Consider the following 19,133-nt stretch of genomic DNA (forward strand, 5'->3'; position numbering starts at 1 on the left):
ATTCATACATTCACATGATAAAAAGACTAAGGAGAAATATTCTTACCCTATTAGGTTTCTGTAATTTTCAATTTTAATGTATTTTCATTTGAGGGTTTTTTGTGTTGAAATGGAGATGAAACTTTTTATGAAAGAAATCAAAATACTTTTGGTTTCAGAGTTGGAAAGGCATGTTAGATGGCAGCCATCCAAACTGAAAGTTTGGTTTGAACTCAATTTAATTAGGCTACTTGGGTCAACCCTAAAGTGAGAATTTACTTGTTTTAGTCTCTTTTCTTCTCTCTATGCCCCCTTCCTCTTTTTTAAAGAAACATTTAAGGTTTCCATTTTTAACTTTTGTGTCTTTACCTCTAAATAAAAAATGATAATATCTGTGTGGGTCTTTGGGTGTGATATTATACCGATATTAATGAGTTAATGTCTGAAAAATGCTTTGCACTTTATAGCTGATGGTTTTATGTTACCGAATTTCCTTTATTTTTCTTTGGAAGGTGGAACTAAATGAGATAGAATCCCGATGTGAAGAATACCCATTAACTCGTGCCTTTTGCCAGCTAATTAGTACCCTGGTGGAGAGCTCCTTTCCTTCTAATTTGGGCGCTGGACTGCGGCCTCCCGGCTTTGACCCTTATTTGCAGTTCCTTAGAGATTCTGTGTTTCTCCGATTCCGTACAAGAGCTTACCGGAGAGCAGCGGAAAAGGTTATGTTCAGAGAAAAACTTTTGTCTCCTTACTCATTTATTGCTGCTTTTTCTTTTATTAGAGGTACAAGATGCTATAAGCTCATTTTAGCTTTTGAAAGTCAGTAAAATTCATAGTCTTACACTGACATATCCATGGTGTGATTGGTTTATATGCATTAAAAAATAAATTAAGGCATTAAAACCAAAGCAGTGACTTTTTAGTGATCAGTAATTTAATTGATATGAAGTCATAGTCATTTAGATCCTTAATTGAACAAATTTTGACCAAAATTGAACCAAAAGTGTTACACCTTTGGCAGTTGGAAACACTATCCTTTATTGGGATGATTTTGGTTAGGGATTGAAATAAGTTTAAACTTGCACACTAATTTCTAATGATTAGTAGCACTTCTGGGTTGTGGAGTCTGGTTTAGTGGGAAGGCATATTGTGATTCATTAGGTATGTTTGCTGTGGATAGCGGCTGAGGGAGCACTGACATTTATGTACATATTTGCTCTGGTTGCAATACACTCACAACTGAGCTAAATGTATATATCAGCTTATGTAATTCTAATATTACTGCGAGGCAGGTACTATTAATATTCCCATTTTACAGATGGAGGCTTAGCAAAATTAAGGAACTTGCTTAAGGTCCAGGACCAGCATTTGAACCTAGGACTCTGATTCCAGATCCAAGCTCATAACCACTAAGCTATGTAAGAAACCCTTCCAGGTTCTGATGTAATTCACTTTAGTCTATAATACTGTTTATTGGTTCACAGACTACCCTTGGATATATCTTGTAGGGACATTTCTGCTTTATTTTTATAGTTTGCTGTTTTTGAACCTGTTGGGTTTATTTGTTGTATTAATGATTATAAAATAATATAGTTCATGCTAATTTGGGAAATTAGGAAAATATAGAAAAATATATGAAGAAATTATATCACCCATAATCCTGTTGCCAAGGGAAGGTTAACTATTATTCTTTTTCTTATGCATATCTACTTAAACTGAGATAATGAGCTGCATTAGCTTGTATCCCTTTTTGGCCACTAAACATAGTATTATGAGGATTTTTTTCATGCTATTAAAGATTCTTTGAAAACAGTCTTTTTAATGACTGCATAATCATTACTTGTATCTAGCATAGTTTATTTTTCATTGCCGTATCATTGGACATAGTTTGTTTCTAATATTTAGTCCCAAATAACTGAAGTTTATTTTCTGTCAGTTGCTTTAGAAGTTTTGCTTCTCATGTGGTAGAAATAAACACTGAGAGGGGTATACATTTTATTGAAGCCCTAGAATTACCTTATTTTTATTTTTATTTTTTTTAAAGGTTAGACTTTATTTTATTGCCTAGATTCTATTTTTTTTTTTAATTAATTTATTTATTATTTATTTTTGGCTGTGTTGGGTCTTCGTTTCTGTGCGAGGGCTTTCTCTAGTTGCGGCAAGCGGGGGCCACTCTTCATCACGGTGCGTGGGCCTCTCACCACTGCGGCCTCTCTTGTTGCGGAGCACAGGCTCCAGACGCGCAGGCTCAGTAGTTGTGGCTCACGGGCCCAGTTGCTCCGCGGCACGTGGGATCTTCCCAGACCAGGGCTCGAACCCGTGTCCCCTGCATTGGCAGGCAGATTCTCAACCACTGCGCCACCAGGGAAGCCCAGAATTACCTTATTAACATATGTTTCCTTATTGGATGAAAACTATAACAGCAGCCATGCCTCATTAATAAAAGTCATTTCAGATGGATAATGGATGCTGATCATTGCAATCTCTTCAACAAAATGTTCTGATACTTTTTGGCATTTCTTTTAAGTATCTTATTTGCCTTTTCTTAAAAAGGTCATTATGACCTAAGGGTTTAGAGCTTTAGTCAGCAGCTTTCTTTCCGTGTTTATTATTTTTCACCCATGCATTTCTATGTTTCTAGCACTGCTGCTCTTCCCAGCTACCATTTATTTCCCCACATATTACCCTAAGAAATTTTCCCTCAATTTTGTGAATTTATTTCACTAGGAAGTCTTCTTAAGGTTTAACTTACATGTTTGTATTTTAGAACACTAGCTTCTCAAAAACAGTGCTTTGGATTGAGATAAATAACTATAAACAGAGTGTTAGAAGCAGTGTGTATATTTATTAATCCTAAAATCCATTATTATGTGGTGATAAGCATTTTTTATTTAAACAGATTATTTTGAAAAATTTGGAAAATAGAGAAAAGTAAATAATTTTTTAAAAATAATTAAAAAATGATTGTCCCAATTCTCAAAATCAGCCGTGATAAAATAATGTATAGTGGAAATAATGACTAAAGTAATATTTTAAAAACCACCATGTACAGTTACCAAACTCAGCCTTATTAAAATTCTATGTAGTGGATTTTTTAAACAGTTTAATTTTATTGTCTGTACAGTTATATATATTTTCCCTTTGGCATAAATATTTTTCCTTGTTGTTACGTAGCTTTTAAAAACATTTTAAAGAAGTGATAATGAGGTCATTTGGGGGAAGCCTACCAGTGATTCTTAACTTTTTTTTTTTTTTTTTTGATTCTTAACTTTGGCTAGAGCCATGAACACTGGTCTGGGAATTAGAAGTGCAGGGCTGGACTTCTAGCACGTTTGCTTCCAAGCTTTATGGTCTTGGGGATATCATTCACTGCTCTGAGCTTCACTTGCTTCACCTGCAAAATAAGTGTTGATTAAATGAGATGATTTCTCCGATCCTGTCTACCTGAGATTCTTAGAGAAACTGAAATATTTGACACTTTGGAGAGGTGTTCAAATCTGGTGTTGTTTAATTATAAATTGACTATGGCTAGATACTGAGTGCTTTAGATTTATTAACAAAGCCCAAATATCTGCTATAGAAATGTTTCTTTTAGACTAATGCTTTTACAAATGTTTTACCTTGAAAAATTAGCCAATCCATTGTCCTTTAGCAAAACAAAGCAAAATGAACTGGGATTTCTATGTTGCTTAGCATAAATAAAGTAGAAAGGGGACTTCACTCATTTTCTAGAGAAAAGTGGGAGGAATGAAAAACTTAGCAAGGTTATCACCTTGAACTCTTACTGTTATTGAAATATTTATGTTTTTCTGTAGTGGGAAGTCGCTGAGGTTGTTTTGGCGGTGTTTTATAAATTGCTCAGAGATTATGAACCTCAACTTGAAGATTTTGTAGACCAGTTTGTGGAACTACAAGGTAATTTAATTCTGTCACTTTCAAACAAGGTGTCAGCTATTTATAAACCTATTTATAATTTATAAATTATTATACATAAGCTATAAATTGTTTCTGGTTATAAGTTAAATTATAATTTTATGTTTTTTGGTGCATTGTTTAAGTCATTTTGATTGTTCTGAGCAAGATAAAATAAAGTAAAATTTCACTGAATGGAGGAGTAAGAACATTGCCTTACAGATTCTTTAGTGAGTTAACATGTAACATGTGAACTAATTGCTATGTGCAGATCAGCTCTTTTGGAAATTACCACTGTATATAGTTGGTGTCACTGTATCTAAATTGAAACTTGCCTTCATCTGTTTAGATACCATTTAATTTACAAGTCTCACATATTTCATAGAAATCAAGGGTGTGACAAAAATACTAATTCACCATCTTTTGCACTATGTTATGTTCTATTTAGGAGAAGAAATCATAGCCTATAAGCCACCAGGATTTAGTCTGATGTATCATCTTCTGAATGAGTCACCAATGTTGGAGCTTGCTCTTAGTTTACTGGAGGAAGGCGTTAAGCAGCTTGATACCTATGCTCCTTTCCCTGGTATGTGCCTGAATGTCTTCATATATTGAAAACAGTTTTGCTGGTTTTGTCTTTTGTAAACTGAAGGTTTGAAGTAGATGACCTCTGAACTTCCTTTTCACTGTAAGATTCTCTCTCTGTATCTACAGTGTTGTTTTAGTGAGTCATACAATGAAAGTATATTAAAAGTGAAAGCAGACTAAAGTACAGAGACTCTCATTATAACTGTCTTGTTGCAGGATCTTTGGTAGGTAATCATAATTATCTCATCACTTTAACATCTTTAACATGTCTAACTTTAAATTTTTTAATTTAATTAATTTAATTCAATTTTAATCTTTGTTTTGTTTTGTTTTCTTCACAGTATTTGTAAAAGCCCTTACTATAGAGTGTGGTACATAGTGTTCAATAAATTTCATTTACTATTACTACTAGTTATTATCATTTATTGAGTGCTTACTATGCATTTGGCAATTTTAAAAGCACGTTACATGTATTAATACATTTAACCTGTACAAAAGCCCTATGTGGTAGATGATATTATTTCCATGTATGAATAAGGAAATTGATGCATAAAGAGGTTTCACATCTTTCTCCAAGGTCAGGGCTGTGATTTGAACTTAGGCAGTTTGGCTCTAGAGCACATGTATTTTAAATTTGAATGGTGGGATTATAGGTGACTCTTGTTTATATTTTCTGCTTCTTTATTTTCCAGATTTTCCACAATGGTTATGTATTATTTTAAATCAGTTTCTTGACCATTGGCACCTTTGGCAGAGTAATTCTTTAATGTAGAGGCTGTCTTGTCCTCTACCCACTAGATGCCTGCAGCACATCCCTTGTTGTGACAACCTAAAGTGTCTCCAGATATTGCTATATGTCCTCTGGGGCCAAGCTCACTCCCATCCGAGAACCATTGCTCTAAATAATCAGGGAAAGGATACAGGAAAAATTACTGAGAAGCCATTGCATTAAAGTAATCTTGAGTCACAAAAGTTACCATGACTTGTCTGGGTGAGGAGTTTTGTGAAGTTACTGCTGAAGGTTTGAAAACTTGAGGTCTTTTTGAATCTGGAACTTGTCCTTTATCTTGTTTTCCCGAGAATTGATTATGAGTTTCTAAGATTCATGTAGAACTTTCTAACTTTGATTTTGCTCTGTAGGGAAGAAACACCTGGAGAAAGCAGTGCAACATTGCCTTGCACTTCTCAATCTTACTCTGCAAAAGGAAAACCTCTTTATGGATCTCCTAAGAGAGAGTCAGCTGGCTCTAATAGTCTGTCCTTTAGAACAGCTATTGCAGGGAATCAATCCCAGAACTAAGAAGGCTGATAATGTGGTGAACATTGCCAGGTAAGTTCCATTTGTAGGTAGAGAAATGATGAAATGAATGAGATGGCATTCTAGCTTTGATTTCCAAATCTGGTCAGATCCCTAATGCGTCACTTAAAATTTTTTTTTGTCTCATTTTATTATTATCTTCTTTTGCTTCTCTGATTTTAATTACTCTGAACCTTATAATTTCTTTTTCTTCTTTTTAACTTACTCTTTTTTTTTTTAAGTGCATTTAAAAAAAAATTATTTATTTATTTGGTTCACTGGGTCTTAGTTGCAGCAGGCATGCTCCTTAGTTGCAGCTCGTGGGCTCCTTAGTTGTGGCATGCAAAGTCTTAGTTGCAGCATGCATGTGGGATCTAGTTCCTTGACCAGGGATCGAACCCAGGGCCCCTGCATTGGGAGCACGGAGTCTTAACCACTGCGTCACCAGGGAAGTCCCTTTCTAACTTACTCTATGTCCTAAAAATTTCTAAGTACAAAATGACATAATCTTAATATTGTTTGTCTCCTCTTGGGAAATTGGATGTTTGGAGGATAGGGCAGGGGAGCAAACTTTTCATTGTATAATCTGAACTTCTGGTGGTTTGCTGGCAGTGCTTGGTGTTCCATGACTTGTGGAAGCATCTCCCAATCTCTGCCTTCACCTTTACGCGGCATTCTCCCTGTGTGTGTGTCTGTGTCCACATTTCCCTTTTTTTATAAGGATATCAGTCATTGGATTAGGGTTCTCCTTGATGACCTCATCTTAGCTTGGCTAATTATATCTTCAAAGACTCTATTTCCAGATAAGGTCATTCGGGGTTTGGCTATCAACATATGAATTTTGGGAAAACATGATTCAACCCGTTAACAGGTTACATCTAGTTAGAAGGGGAAACGTTTGTCTAATTTACCCAAAAGTGCTGTATGGGTAGGGGAAGCCCTGATTCTAAATGTTCTGTATTGAGAATAGTAAGAAGCAAAAATTTCATCACATAGTTCCTCAAATGTTCTCTTGTTTTAAAGATACCTATATCATGGCAATACTAATCCAGAATTGGCTTTTGAAAGTGCCAAGATCCTCTGCTGTATCTCTTGCAATTCCAATATTCAGATAAAATTGGTTGGAGATTTCACACATGACCAGGTAACTGATTTTGTTGTTGTTATTTTTTGGTGTTTCCTGAGTACATCTTATTCTTGTATGTGGAAAAATTCTGAGAGTAAGTATATTTGTATATTATGGATGAAAGCCTACCCATGTGCTGGGCTGTGATTTGTGTTTGATGATAATACCATTCCCAGTGATACTACATATACTATAGTATGTGATTATACTGTATATTATGGTATGTGACTGTATGGCCTAATGAGACTGTTGCTACTCCAGGCACATTAAAGTGATTATTAGGTTTGTAAGTGCAACTTGTTTGTTTTTTGCATCCTTTGTTTCACCCTTCCTCAGTTGCCTCTGTGGTGAGTGAGCCTCTGCAATTCTGATTTCACTGTTGTGAGTTGTCTACTTCTATGGCTTTTTGGTGACCCACATTTGTGTCACTTCATTTGATACACTGGAGAATGTTTTTAGATGTTTTCCTCTTTTAGTCCAATTTATAATAGTTCTCTTTCTATTCACTGAATAGCTATAATTGGGGAATCTGCTATTTTTCTTTCTCTTTATAGACATTTGTCCTTTTGTATTTTATGCTGGTAATCACTGCTCTTGCTAGTTGAAGAATATTATTGTCTTTCCATGTTTTGAAACAGGGACTCTTCTGGCATTCTGGGTGGGACAGATCTTCATTTTATGTGTAACTGTCCCTCAAATTGCAGGACTCTTAGCATCCCTGGTCCCCTGCCACTGTCTGTCAGTAGTAATCTCTAGTTGTGATGACTCACAATGCCCCCACATATTTCTAAGTGCCTTCTGGAGTGGCAGTACTGCCCAGGTTGAGAACCATTATTTATAGTAAAATACAGATGTCTAATCTGGTTTTTGGATGAAGTTCATGAAACCACATAATTAATTAGGGGATGTTGAATGAAGATTTTCAGTTTGCTGGCATTCATTTGAGTATGAATTGTTATTACCAATTTTAGCATCCTGCTAGAGTTCTTGTTTTTTATTTATTTATTTTTTTAAGTGTATCTATTTATTTTTATTTTTTTTGGCTGCGTTGGGTCTTAGTTGTGTTGCGCGGGCTCTTTGTTTCGGCACGCTGGCTTCTCTCTAGTTGTGGCTTGCAGGTTTTCTCTCTCTAGTTGTGGTGCACGGGCTCCAGAGCGTGTGGGCTCTGTAGTCTGCGGCATGCAGGCTCTCTAGTTGAGGCGCGTGGGCTTAGTTTCCCTGCGGCATGTGGGATCTTAGTTCCCCGACCAGGGAACAAACCCCCCTGCATTGGAAGACGGATTCTTTACCACTGGACCACCAGGGAAGTCCCCCTAGCATCCTACTAGAGTTCTTAAAGAAGGTAAAGTAGTATCTAGTCTCTCAGCCCAGAAATGTAAAACTGGTGTACGTGTACATTTCTAAAGAGAGAAGATGAGAATTTTATTTTATATTTTAGTTAAATCTGATAACATTGAGTATATAATGAAGAAGTTATGAAATAGCAATTTAATGTTATTTTTAAAAAAAACTAGTTTGATTCTTTGGGAAAGAAAATTAGTGAAGCAAGTTTTAAAACCAATAAACTTTAAAAGTTTTTGTTTATTTCTGTAGCAAGCTAAATGGCACTCAGTTAAGGCACTCAGTTTTATATTAATTAAAAATGTAACTAAAACCTAAATACTTTCCTTGGAGCAGATTTGCCTTTTTTCTTTATAGAAAAATGTTTATAAATATATATCATATTTATCATAGTTTCTCTAATATTTAGTCATTTTAAAATCTTTATATGACTTCAGAGTGTAAGTCAGAAGCTGATGGCTGGATTTGTGGAGTGTTTGGATAGTGAAGATACAGAAGAATTTGTACGTCTAGAAGAGGGTATGTCTTAGATTAACATGTATATTTTTTATTTTATGCAAATGCTTACTATAAAGAAAACTGTTGAATGTCTAGTGGTGATGTAAGAGAAATTTGAGAATTTGCTAGCATAAAAGTATATAAGGCTTTTGGGAAACCTCTTAAATCTGAACTTAATGTAATGGCTAATCAAGGAAACCTCTTAAATCTGAACTTAATGTAATGGCTAATCAAGTAAACTAAAACTAAAGAAAACGTGGAGGTTTGGGATACAAGTTTTATATTTTTCCATTTGATTTATGTTAACTTTTTATTGTTTTGTGATTTCCACATTAAGGATCAGAACTTGAAAAGAAATTAGCTGGAATCCATCATGAAACAAGAATCCACATCTTGAATCTTCTCATCACCTCTCTGGAACGCAATCCGCCAAATCTTGCTCTCTACCTATTGGGCTTTGAATTGAAGAAACCTGTCAGTACCACAAACCTACAAGACCCAGGTATAGCCATTAAGACACATAGGCATTTATTTCTTTTCATATTTATGTTGCTAAATGGTCATTTATTGAATTCCAGGCTCATGGGATAATTCACTGAAAGAAATAAATAATGTATGAAAGGTAATGTGATGGGCCAATCTTTAGGACTTAGATCAAGTGTGGACAAGCTAAGCCTTGAAAAGTTAGTATTTAATAAATTTTCTGTATCAGTATTTGAAAGGATGTTTATGGTAGGGTATATGTGTGTGGAATTTAAGTTTTATAAAGGTATTTTAAGGTTTTTAATGCAGAAATTTGAAAAGAGAAGCTGAATTTCCTTTTGGTTTTATGCAGGAGTGTTAGGTTGCCCTCGGACCTGCCTTCATGCCATCTTAAACATCTTGGAGAAGGGAACTGAAGGGAGAACAGGCCCGGTGGCAGTGAGAGAATCTCCTCAACTCGCTGAGCTGTGTTACCAGGTATACAGAGGGCTGCACTTTGTAGCACTTAGGAGAAGAAGCTTAATTAGATGCTTGATTCCATCGCAGATATGAAAGTATAACAGTATGACTGAATTGAAATGAGTTTCATTTAGCAGTTTGACCAGTCTTTCATTTATGGATAAAAATCCTGTAGATCTACATGATCCTATATGTTGATCATTTGAAAAATAAGGGAAGTTGGATGCATTTAGACCAGATAATGTGGGAACTTTTCAAGGATGCTGTGTTTCAAGTTGTTTCTTTTTGGTGACGAGAGTAGTAGATCTGAGTCAGAAGACCTCTGGTTCCTATCTCTGCCCCTTAACTAGCTACGTCACCTTGGGCATGCCATGAAACTTCTCTGAGTTTTTAAATCTGTGAAATGGGCTGTTGCGAGACTTACATGAGAATGCAAGAATGTAAGTGAAAGTACTTTTTAAGAACCATGTAAATTATGCAGCCCTATAGCTATATGTAAGGTGGTAGACAGTGAAATTAATGTAAGTTTAAACTGTAATGAGAACTGTTGTCTTACTTGTTTTATTCTTTTGTTTATTTCTTGTTTTATTCATTTTATAAGTATTTTAATAACTAGGCTTTATAAGATACGACTAATTTCTCAATTTAAGTGACACCCTGATTCTCATTTTCATGATAAGAAATGCGTCATTAACTTCTAGTAACATGGAGATTTTTCTTTGTTATTTTCCTGTTTTTCTTATTGTAATTCTTTACTGTTTTCCTCTATCCTCTAGCTATCCAAACAACCCTTCACTTCTAAGTACTACAGTTAGGTCTTCCTGTGAATCCCTTAATTTGGGAACAAACTTGATGTATATTTTAGCACAGTGTTACAGATTTTGACATATTTAGGTAGAAGCAATTGATAAGGTTAATCATCTGGGCTAAAGGAGTTAGGCAGGTGAAGTAAGTGAATGAAACCAGATTTAAGACAAATAGATGGGGAGGGGAGGGAGAGGAGAATCTGGCAGACTGGAGAGCACATGCCCTGCTACTCAGCCCCTGCTCATTTTTACCCTGTTGGGATGCAGGCCCTGGTTTGCCAGAACCTCTGCTTTTCGAAACACTGTACTGGCCAAACAAAACATGTCTAAACCAGCAGTCCGCCAGTTTATTACACGTGCTCTATGACTTTGCTACTCAAAATGTGGACCAGCATCATCAGCATCACCTCTTGGGAGCTTGTTAGCACAGAATCTCAGGCCCCACTCCAGACCTGCTGAGTCAGAATCTGCATTTTAACAAGAAGCACTGCTCCATTTTTAATGAAAGAGGCTTCCTTTACCTCTAGGTTTATTTGTTTGTTTGCTTGTTTATTTATTTATTTAGGTTGTGTTGGCTCTTCGTTGCGGCGAGCGGGAGTTACTCTTTCTTGCGGTGCGCGGGCTTCTCATTGCGGTGGCTTCTCTTGTTGCGGAGCACGGGCTCTAGGCGCGCGGGCTTCAGTAGTTGTGGCTCGCGGGCTCTAGAGCGCAGGCTCAGCAGTTGTGGCGCACGGGCTTAGTTGCTCCGTGGATCTTCCCGGACCAGGGGATGAACCTGTGTCCCCAGCTTTGGCAGGCAGATTCTTAACCATGGCGCCACCAGGGAAGTTCCACCCTCTAGGTTTATACTTCACTATGCTTCAGGAAAAAATTAAACCTCTAAGAAGAGCTTGTTAGTTTAAAAATAAATTTGATCATATGGAAGGGAAATAATTTGGGCCTTATTGATACTTTCATCATACAGCAGTATGAGGTCTTCTGGTTGAAGAGTTGACACTGAATCTTGTGCTTTTGCTCTCTTCACTTTAACGATGGAGATTTTTCCTACCTGGTCTTGGGAAATAGGAAGTGTATCACGCAAACCCTTGTAAAGTGGCTTGTCATGCTTTTGGAACTCACTATTGTGTCCTTCTCCCTCTAATAGTATTACTTCTCCCATATCTGAGCATATTTGAGCATCTGTTCTTGAATCTTCTTACCTTACCATCTAATATGAATAACTTGGTTTTGTTTTGAGAAGTTCAGTATTTATAGAGTGTCAAAAACAATATCAAAGCTGTTTGAAAGACAAGCATACATCTGCAAGTACTTAGGCTTTACCTTGTGTTCCCTTCTTATCTTTTCCTTGGGTATACATGTTATTTATTTAGATATGTTTAGTAGACATACAGTTTTGTGTCCCCCCCCCCATAAACTTTCTATGCTGCTACAATATAAATTACACTTAGGTTGTTTCTAGTCTTTTTACTCTGCTTTACTCAACATCTTTAGTTACCTTTTGTTATTTTATATTTTTCTTAAAACTGTATTTCTAGACACAAATTGAATTTACAGTCCGTTGTCATTACTAGTTGTATAGTCACAGCGGACACTGAATTGGTGAATACTGAACCATTGCTCTTTGGGAATACATAGGGTTAGATACCTGCAAGGGATTCTCTGATCCCAACATTTTTATCAACTGATTAATACATAACCTTGGTTTTTAGAAGTTACTTCTGAGTAATTTGCTACTAATAATAGTTAAAATACTAAAACTTGTTAATTAACTACATGTATATATATTGGAGTTGGCCAAAAATGTCGTTTGGGTTTTTCATAACATCTTACGGAAAAACCCGAACAAACTTTTTGGCCAACTCAATATTAATATATTTAGGGTGATTTCAAGATTAATCCTATAATACTGTTGTCAGCATTCTCCAATTGTATTCCAGTATATTTTGAGTTAGTGTGACAAGAACTGCTTGTAACTCTGAGCTTTTATTTTATATGTACATGTGTTTATCCATTTTACTTTAGTTGCTAATGGGTCTTAGTTTCCACTTAGTAGATTTAAGTTCGCCTTTTATCTTAAAATGTATAATATAAAAAGCTGATTTGGGAGTTTTCTTATTTTACTGTAATTCTTTAGGTGATATATCAGTTATGTGCATGCTCTGATACATCTGGTCCTACTATGAGATACTTGAGAACCAGCCAGGACTTCTTATTTTCTCAGTTGCAACATTTACCATTTTCTAACAAAGGTAGGACATTATTTTCCCTTATTATTAAAACAAATCTGTAAAATATGTGTTGAGTGATTTTAATTTCATAACAGTTGGGGGTAGCAGTTTTAGAATTTGTGGAATTCTGTTCTCATTTTATTACTTTGCTTCTGTGTTCCTTTGGGTTGCTTTTGTAATTTGTGCTTGAGAAACCTGATGTTTTAACTGCCAGCATAAAATTATTTTAAAATAGCCTGTTAAGGATAGAATTTGATCCTTTTACTAGCAAATAAAATTTTAAAATTGTGTTGAAGGGATAAGAAAATATTTATATAAGAAGGTTTTGGAAATTTAGATTTTTTGAGTGAAATTGTTTCATAAAAATCTGTTTTACTTTTGTTTCTTGTGTATATATTGAAACCAATTCAGGTCTTGAAATGAAAAATAGAAAACTAATTACGATGGAAACTATTTATAACTTTAGTTTATTGGCCTGATCAACACAGTTATCCCAGGCTACCTATGTTTTATAGGATTCTATTTTATATAATTTTCTTTTTGATCAAGTTATAAGTTTTCTGAGTTCATATTATATCCAGACAGTAGTGGTTTTATTGAGTTTTTTTAAAGTTTATTTTGCATCATCTTTATGTTTTAGGAAATCTAGGCTCACAAATTTCATAATAAATTTCCATTACTAGTAATTATCAGCTTCTGTTTACTTTTTAGAGTGTGGTGTGAGAGACTGTTGGGAATTACCTAGTGGCAGAAAATTTTCACTTCATTTTCGTAATAAGTGTATTTTATTTTTAACCCTAAGATTTTGTTTATAAGAAAGTTTTTAAGAAACCCTTTTTAATACCTAATTAGAAAAAAACAGTTAATATCTTGCCTATTATGCTTTGTACTTAAAAAAAATTGATCTAGCTTTGCTTGTAATCATTATTACTAGCAGTAGTAGTAGTGTTTGGTGAATTTTATATTTATAAAACTGTCATAATTTAGGACTTCAAAGTCAGGCATATGGAAATAATATTGGATTCAAAAACTTCTATTGTATAAGAGATTCCCAGTCCTAATTATATATTAGACCAAATGTCCTTCATAATCTCAAGACATCATAAAATTATGCAATTTAGATTTATTTTAGTTTTTAAAAATGTATTTGTTTTCTGAAATAAGAATCAAATTTTATGATAGTGTTTTTTTTTTTTAAACAAGTTAAATATTTGAGAATTACTTGGGTTTTCTTTTTTATTTTCATGATTCAAGGATTTATTAAGTCATACATGCAAAACATACTGCTAATCGCATTAGCAAAAGATCAATGTAAAAACACTCCACCATTCTGCAATTGTCAGCTTAAAAAATTTTGTTCTAGTGGTTGAAAGGTCCAAGCTCATATTCTTGCCAGTGGGTAAGTTGTGCAGAACTTCGTTAGCATGAGCACAGGGTTGACAGAACCTCACAGACCCCAAGGAACATCGTTCGGGCAAGGACAGGAAGCGTGTGTGCACTCAGTGAGGCAAGCGGTGGGGGGTCAGTGTTATTAGTCCAGGTGCAGTGTCGGTGATCTGGCAAGGTTTACAGTTTAAGAATGTCTAAAGTATTTTAAAAACTGTAAAGCTGTAACACATGATTTTTATACCTAGTTACTAGAAACCAAGGAAAGCACTTATTGGCTTTGAATAAAGTAACATGAAAACAGGAATGCACTTTTACTAATCTACAAAAAAATTTTTCTAATGCATATTCAGAAAGATTTTATAATACAAGGAGGCATATTGCTCATTAAGAAGGGGTTCTAGGGGCTTCCCTGGTGGCGCAGTGGTTAAGAGTCCACCTGCCAATGCAGGGGACATGGGTTCAACCCCTGGTCTGGGAAGATCCCACATGCCACAGAGCAACTAAGCCCGTGCACCACGACTACTGAGCCTGCACTCTAGAGCCCACAAGCCACAACTGCTGGGCCCGCGTGCCTAGAGCCCGTGCTCCGCAACGGGAGAAGCCACTGCAATGAGAAGCCTGCGCACCGCAACAAAGAGTAGATCCCACTCGCCGCAACTATAGAAAGCCCACAAGCAGCAATGAAGAACCAATGCAGCCAAAAATAAATAAATAAAATAAATAAATTTGTAAAAAAAAAAAAGGGGGGGGTTCTATAAGAAAAGCACTTACTAAGTTTGCAAGTATGAGAATGACCAGGTCAAAGATGCATTAAATGCCCAATTTCAGGAGGGATAGGCAGGTTTAAGGAAAAGGAAAAGCTTAAGAAAACACTTACTGATAATACTGACCTTTCTTCATCATCTACTGCATTTGACAGAAATTAACCTTTTAAAACTTTTACCTGTGACACTTTTAAAAGTTTAATTATTACGTATACAATGTAGTGTAAATTAATCTCCATATTTTGTTAAAATACTGTCTTCATCCTCTGATCTCAAGTGTTCCACACATGCCACCCAGCGCACCCACGGCCAGAGCAGAATGCTTCATCGGAGGGAGCACGGGAGTAAGAGCTCTGTTCAAAATCTCGCAAAGGCTAATACACTAATTTGTTCTAGAAATCTCACTGTGAAATCAAAAAGATTGATCCAAAGAGCCGAGCTGTTACATTCATTCATTATGATGTAAAGTACAATGTTAGGTAGTGAACATGGGCTGGTCAATCAGGATGCATTAAATGACAGCGTTTCAGGAAGGAGGCTGTACTGCTCTTCACGTCTGAAACTCATTAGCGAGCGTCTGCGTCTCCTGCCTCAGAAGCTACAGTCTCTTCCAAGCAAAAGTCTTTAAACAGTTTAGTGGTTAGTGTTCTTAGCCCCGCAGTGCAACTTGGTTCACAAGGTATTTTGGCAACTCTTAATCTGAGCGAGAATAGGGGCTTTGAAAAATAAAGCTTTAAGGAAGCTTGTCATTTTAGGGCTAAACTTTAATAGAATGTGGAAGTTTGAACTCTTACACTTTAAACCAACAAAACTTGGAAATTACTGATTGGTTCAAAATGGTTTTATGGAAAAACTAATCTGTAACAAAAACTTGGCATTGAGTGCAAAGTCTCCACCGTTTGAGCAAAGCGTACAAAGGGTCCTGGGGGACGGGACAGGCAGGAGGGCCCCAAACATTCACAACAGCAGGCATTTTCTCTTTCTCTGCTTGACGGGAGGTGGGCAGAGAACTGCCCAGATAGCTTCATCGAAAGCTGTCTTGAGGCCTCGCTGCATGAGCGCCGAGCACTCCCGGCATTTGATGGCACCGATCTCCTTGGCCATGGCCAAGCCCTGCGGGTAGGTGATGGGTGTCAGCTTCTTCTCCTTCAGTTTCTCAATCGTGTCTTTATCATCCCTCAGATCAAGTTTCGTCCCCACCAGGATGATAGGAGTGTTGGGACAGTGGTGTCACACTTCAGGGTACCACTTTGCACGAACATTTTCAAACGATGCAGGACTCACAAGAGAAAAGCAAATTAAGAATCCATCTGTTTGTGGATAGGATAGGGGGCGTAATAGGTCATAATCATCTTGTCCAGCTGTATCCCACAAGCCCAGATTCACCAGTTTTCCATCCGCCATAACATTGGCAGAATAGTTGTCAAAGACAGTGGGGTATACTCTCCAGGAAAGGCATTGGTCGTGTAACTGATGAGGAGGCAAGTTTTACCTACAGCGCCATCTCCCACCACCACACACTTGATGGCCTGCATCTGTTATGGTCGACTCAGAATCCTCTACGTCTGTGTGAAATTATTCTGTTGACAGAAACTTGATTCTCTTTTGTTCTTCAATTGCTTTTGCTCACCTTTCATACACATATACTAGTTTATTTTTTCTCCCTTGGCATCTGTTTTTTTCTTTTTTAATTTTCTAGAGCGATAAATTATTATGGTGCCAATTTTCATAAATTATTGGCTATGTTACATGGGAAAATATCTGGTGAGTTATGGATATTAGGTCTGTTCTGATCTTGTGTTATTATACTGGGAAACTAAACATTCATATTTCAATTCCAGAATATGAAATATCTATGCTGAACCAAATGTCATGGCTGATGAAGACTGCCTCGATAGAACTAAGGGTGACTTCTCTGAATCGCCAACGGTCACACACCCAGAGGCTCCTTCACCTCCTACTGGATGACATGCCAGTGAAACCATACTCAGGTGAACATGTGTTGGCATTTGTATTGTTATGCTGCTGACTGGTCTGTGTGAATGCAAGCACAGATCTGAATCTTATGGTTAGTATGTGATTGTAGGCCAAACAAGTTCTTTCTGCCTTTAGAATTCTTTTCCTTAAAACACAAAATCACCCATAATTGCCATTTTATTATTGTTTGGAGCATTCACATTTTTCTGTATTCATAGACACAGATACACAGTGGAGTTTGTCACACTGAGCCAGCATGACCCAAGATACTCTAATACGTATTTTGCATGCAAATTAAGCATAAGCTTTCCTAATCATCTCACTGGCATGATTGGGTCCTGCCTCTTTTGGGGTTCTGATTATGCTCTCTACAATTGTGAAGTGGATCTCATAGAGACGGAAAGAATTAGATGAATGTTGTTGATAAGTCCTCATCATCTTTGCATTTTAATTATCCATTTGCAAGGGGCTCTTTGACCTAGAAACAGTGACATAGAAATAAAATACCTTGTGTTTGTTATTTCCAAATAAATTTTATAAGTGTGTTGTTCTTTTTCTGATCTATTATTACTGATGCTCCAACAGATGGGGAAGGAGGAATAGAAGATGAAAATAGGTCTGTCTCTGGGTTCCTGCACTTTGACACTGCTACAAAAGGTAAAGCCCTTTGAATTTGTAATAAATTTGTAGATACGTTTATATTAAATTGCATAAAATTTCAAGAGGTAATTAATGCCTGTATCTGCAAATTCTGAACTGATGTAGAAAAGCTATATAAAGGATTGCTTGTCATCAAAAAAAATTTTTTTTGTAACTAAGATGATAGGATGGGAAAACAATATTTTTGCAAATGAATGTATTAGAAATAAAATCCAATTTAGATTTCAACACAGTCTTCAATTTCCAGACTGATGTCCTTTCTGAACATAGCACTGTCTTTGAGGGTGAGCTGAGTACAGTGGTTAGCTCTTCTGTTCAGTGTCCCAAGTAAAATAGAACTACTTTTTATTATTTCTAGTACGTCGAAAAATTCTCAGTATTCTCGACTCCATTGACTTCAGTCAGGAGATCCCCGAGCCTTTGCAATTGGATTTCTTTGATCGGGCCCAGATTGAACAAGTTATTGCTAACTGTGAACACAAGAATTTACGGGGACAGACAGTCTGCAATGTCAAGGTGAGCGTTGCTTTAGAGCATGTGCAGTATCAAGTGGTTCAGACTTTGAGTCGTTAAGGAAAAAATAACTTTTTATTTTCTGATAGAGATATTGGTTTATTGGACTGGTTTTCACTTTTCAAACAGTCAGGAAAGAAAACTGAATAGGCCACACTAATTTTGCCTCTACAAAGGTTCCCTATCACCTTCCTCTTAGTAGTCATGCTACCCAGCTATAACTATGGAGTGGTTTTACCTATTTAACTCTCTACCAGGTAAATGGTAATCACCTCACTAGTAGCAAGAAGCTATCCCGTGCAGTTCCACTAACTTTCCTGCCACAGATGCTCTTTGGTACCACTCTCCGGCATGTGAGGGATACACTGTTTTTGACAGAAACTGGACAGTGCCACTATTAGATTATATATAAAGGTATCTGAAACTTTTCCGTCTAGGGCAGTTTAGAGTAATTGCTAGGTTATTGTTCTACCAGTGTCTGAAATGGTCTTATTTTTCTCTCATTTCTCAATTATATAGCTTCTTCATAGAGTTCTTGTAGCCGAAGTAAATGCCCTTCAGGGTATGGCAGCCATAGGACAGAGACCTCTACTAATGGAGGTAAGCCCTGTTGAGTATATGTTAGTTTTAACCTTTTAACTACTTAACTACTTAAATTGCCAGTTAGAAGACAAAACAGTGAATTGACTTCTAGTTCATCATTAGTAAACTACTTAAAAGTTAAATTTTAATGGTATCTTTCACTTTTGACTTTGTGACTGTTAAAAGCTGAACTGTAGTTAATGTCTGGATGCCAGAACAAATGACATCTTTTCTGCTAAGCTAGTTGAGGATTTTGTAACCTTTTCATATTGTGTAATAGAGTTCACATGCTCCCTATCAGCGAGGAAGGAGTCATTTGTCACCACAAATGGGGAGATATGGGTAAGAGAGCAAGTGGGAAGAACCACATTCATGGAAACACAGTTGGTGAGGCCAAAGCAAGAGGCAAAGAAATAAAAGACACATCAAGGAAACATGCCATTGAACTTGGGTTTTAGGGAACTCTAGTGTTCCGGAGTAAGTATAACTAGACAGTTGCAAGAAAAGAGAAGATGGGGTTAAAAACTC

The 19,133-nt window shown here is 36.4% G+C and overlaps 1 protein-coding gene and 1 pseudogene across 1 annotated transcript in view; one reads left to right on the forward strand and one right to left on the reverse strand.

Annotated features, from left to right (window-relative positions):
* The window catches only part of NUP205 (nucleoporin 205), an 82,630-nt gene that overhangs the window by 27,534 nt on the left and 35,963 nt on the right, over nt 1-19,133 (forward strand). Inside the window, exons 15-27 of the mRNA XM_061198768.1 lie at nt 492-701; nt 3,798-3,897; nt 4,343-4,480; nt 5,623-5,812; nt 6,803-6,923; nt 8,684-8,765; nt 9,082-9,246; nt 9,580-9,704; nt 12,627-12,741; nt 16,715-16,864; nt 17,436-17,507; nt 17,869-18,026; nt 18,543-18,623. Of these exons, the coding sequence (XP_061054751.1) occupies nt 492-701; nt 3,798-3,897; nt 4,343-4,480; nt 5,623-5,812; nt 6,803-6,923; nt 8,684-8,765; nt 9,082-9,246; nt 9,580-9,704; nt 12,627-12,741; nt 16,715-16,864; nt 17,436-17,507; nt 17,869-18,026; nt 18,543-18,623 (1,707 nt within the window). The remainder of the gene's footprint in view (nt 1-491; nt 702-3,797; nt 3,898-4,342; nt 4,481-5,622; nt 5,813-6,802; nt 6,924-8,683; nt 8,766-9,081; nt 9,247-9,579; nt 9,705-12,626; nt 12,742-16,714; nt 16,865-17,435; nt 17,508-17,868; nt 18,027-18,542; nt 18,624-19,133) is intronic.
* Nucleotides 15,831-16,408, reverse strand: LOC133096477 (ras-related C3 botulinum toxin substrate 1-like; annotated as a pseudogene).

The sequence above is a fragment of the Eubalaena glacialis genome, chromosome 8, assembly GCF_028564815.1.
Source record: "Eubalaena glacialis isolate mEubGla1 chromosome 8, mEubGla1.1.hap2.+ XY, whole genome shotgun sequence".
Lineage (NCBI taxonomy): Eukaryota > Metazoa > Chordata > Mammalia > Artiodactyla > Balaenidae > Eubalaena > Eubalaena glacialis.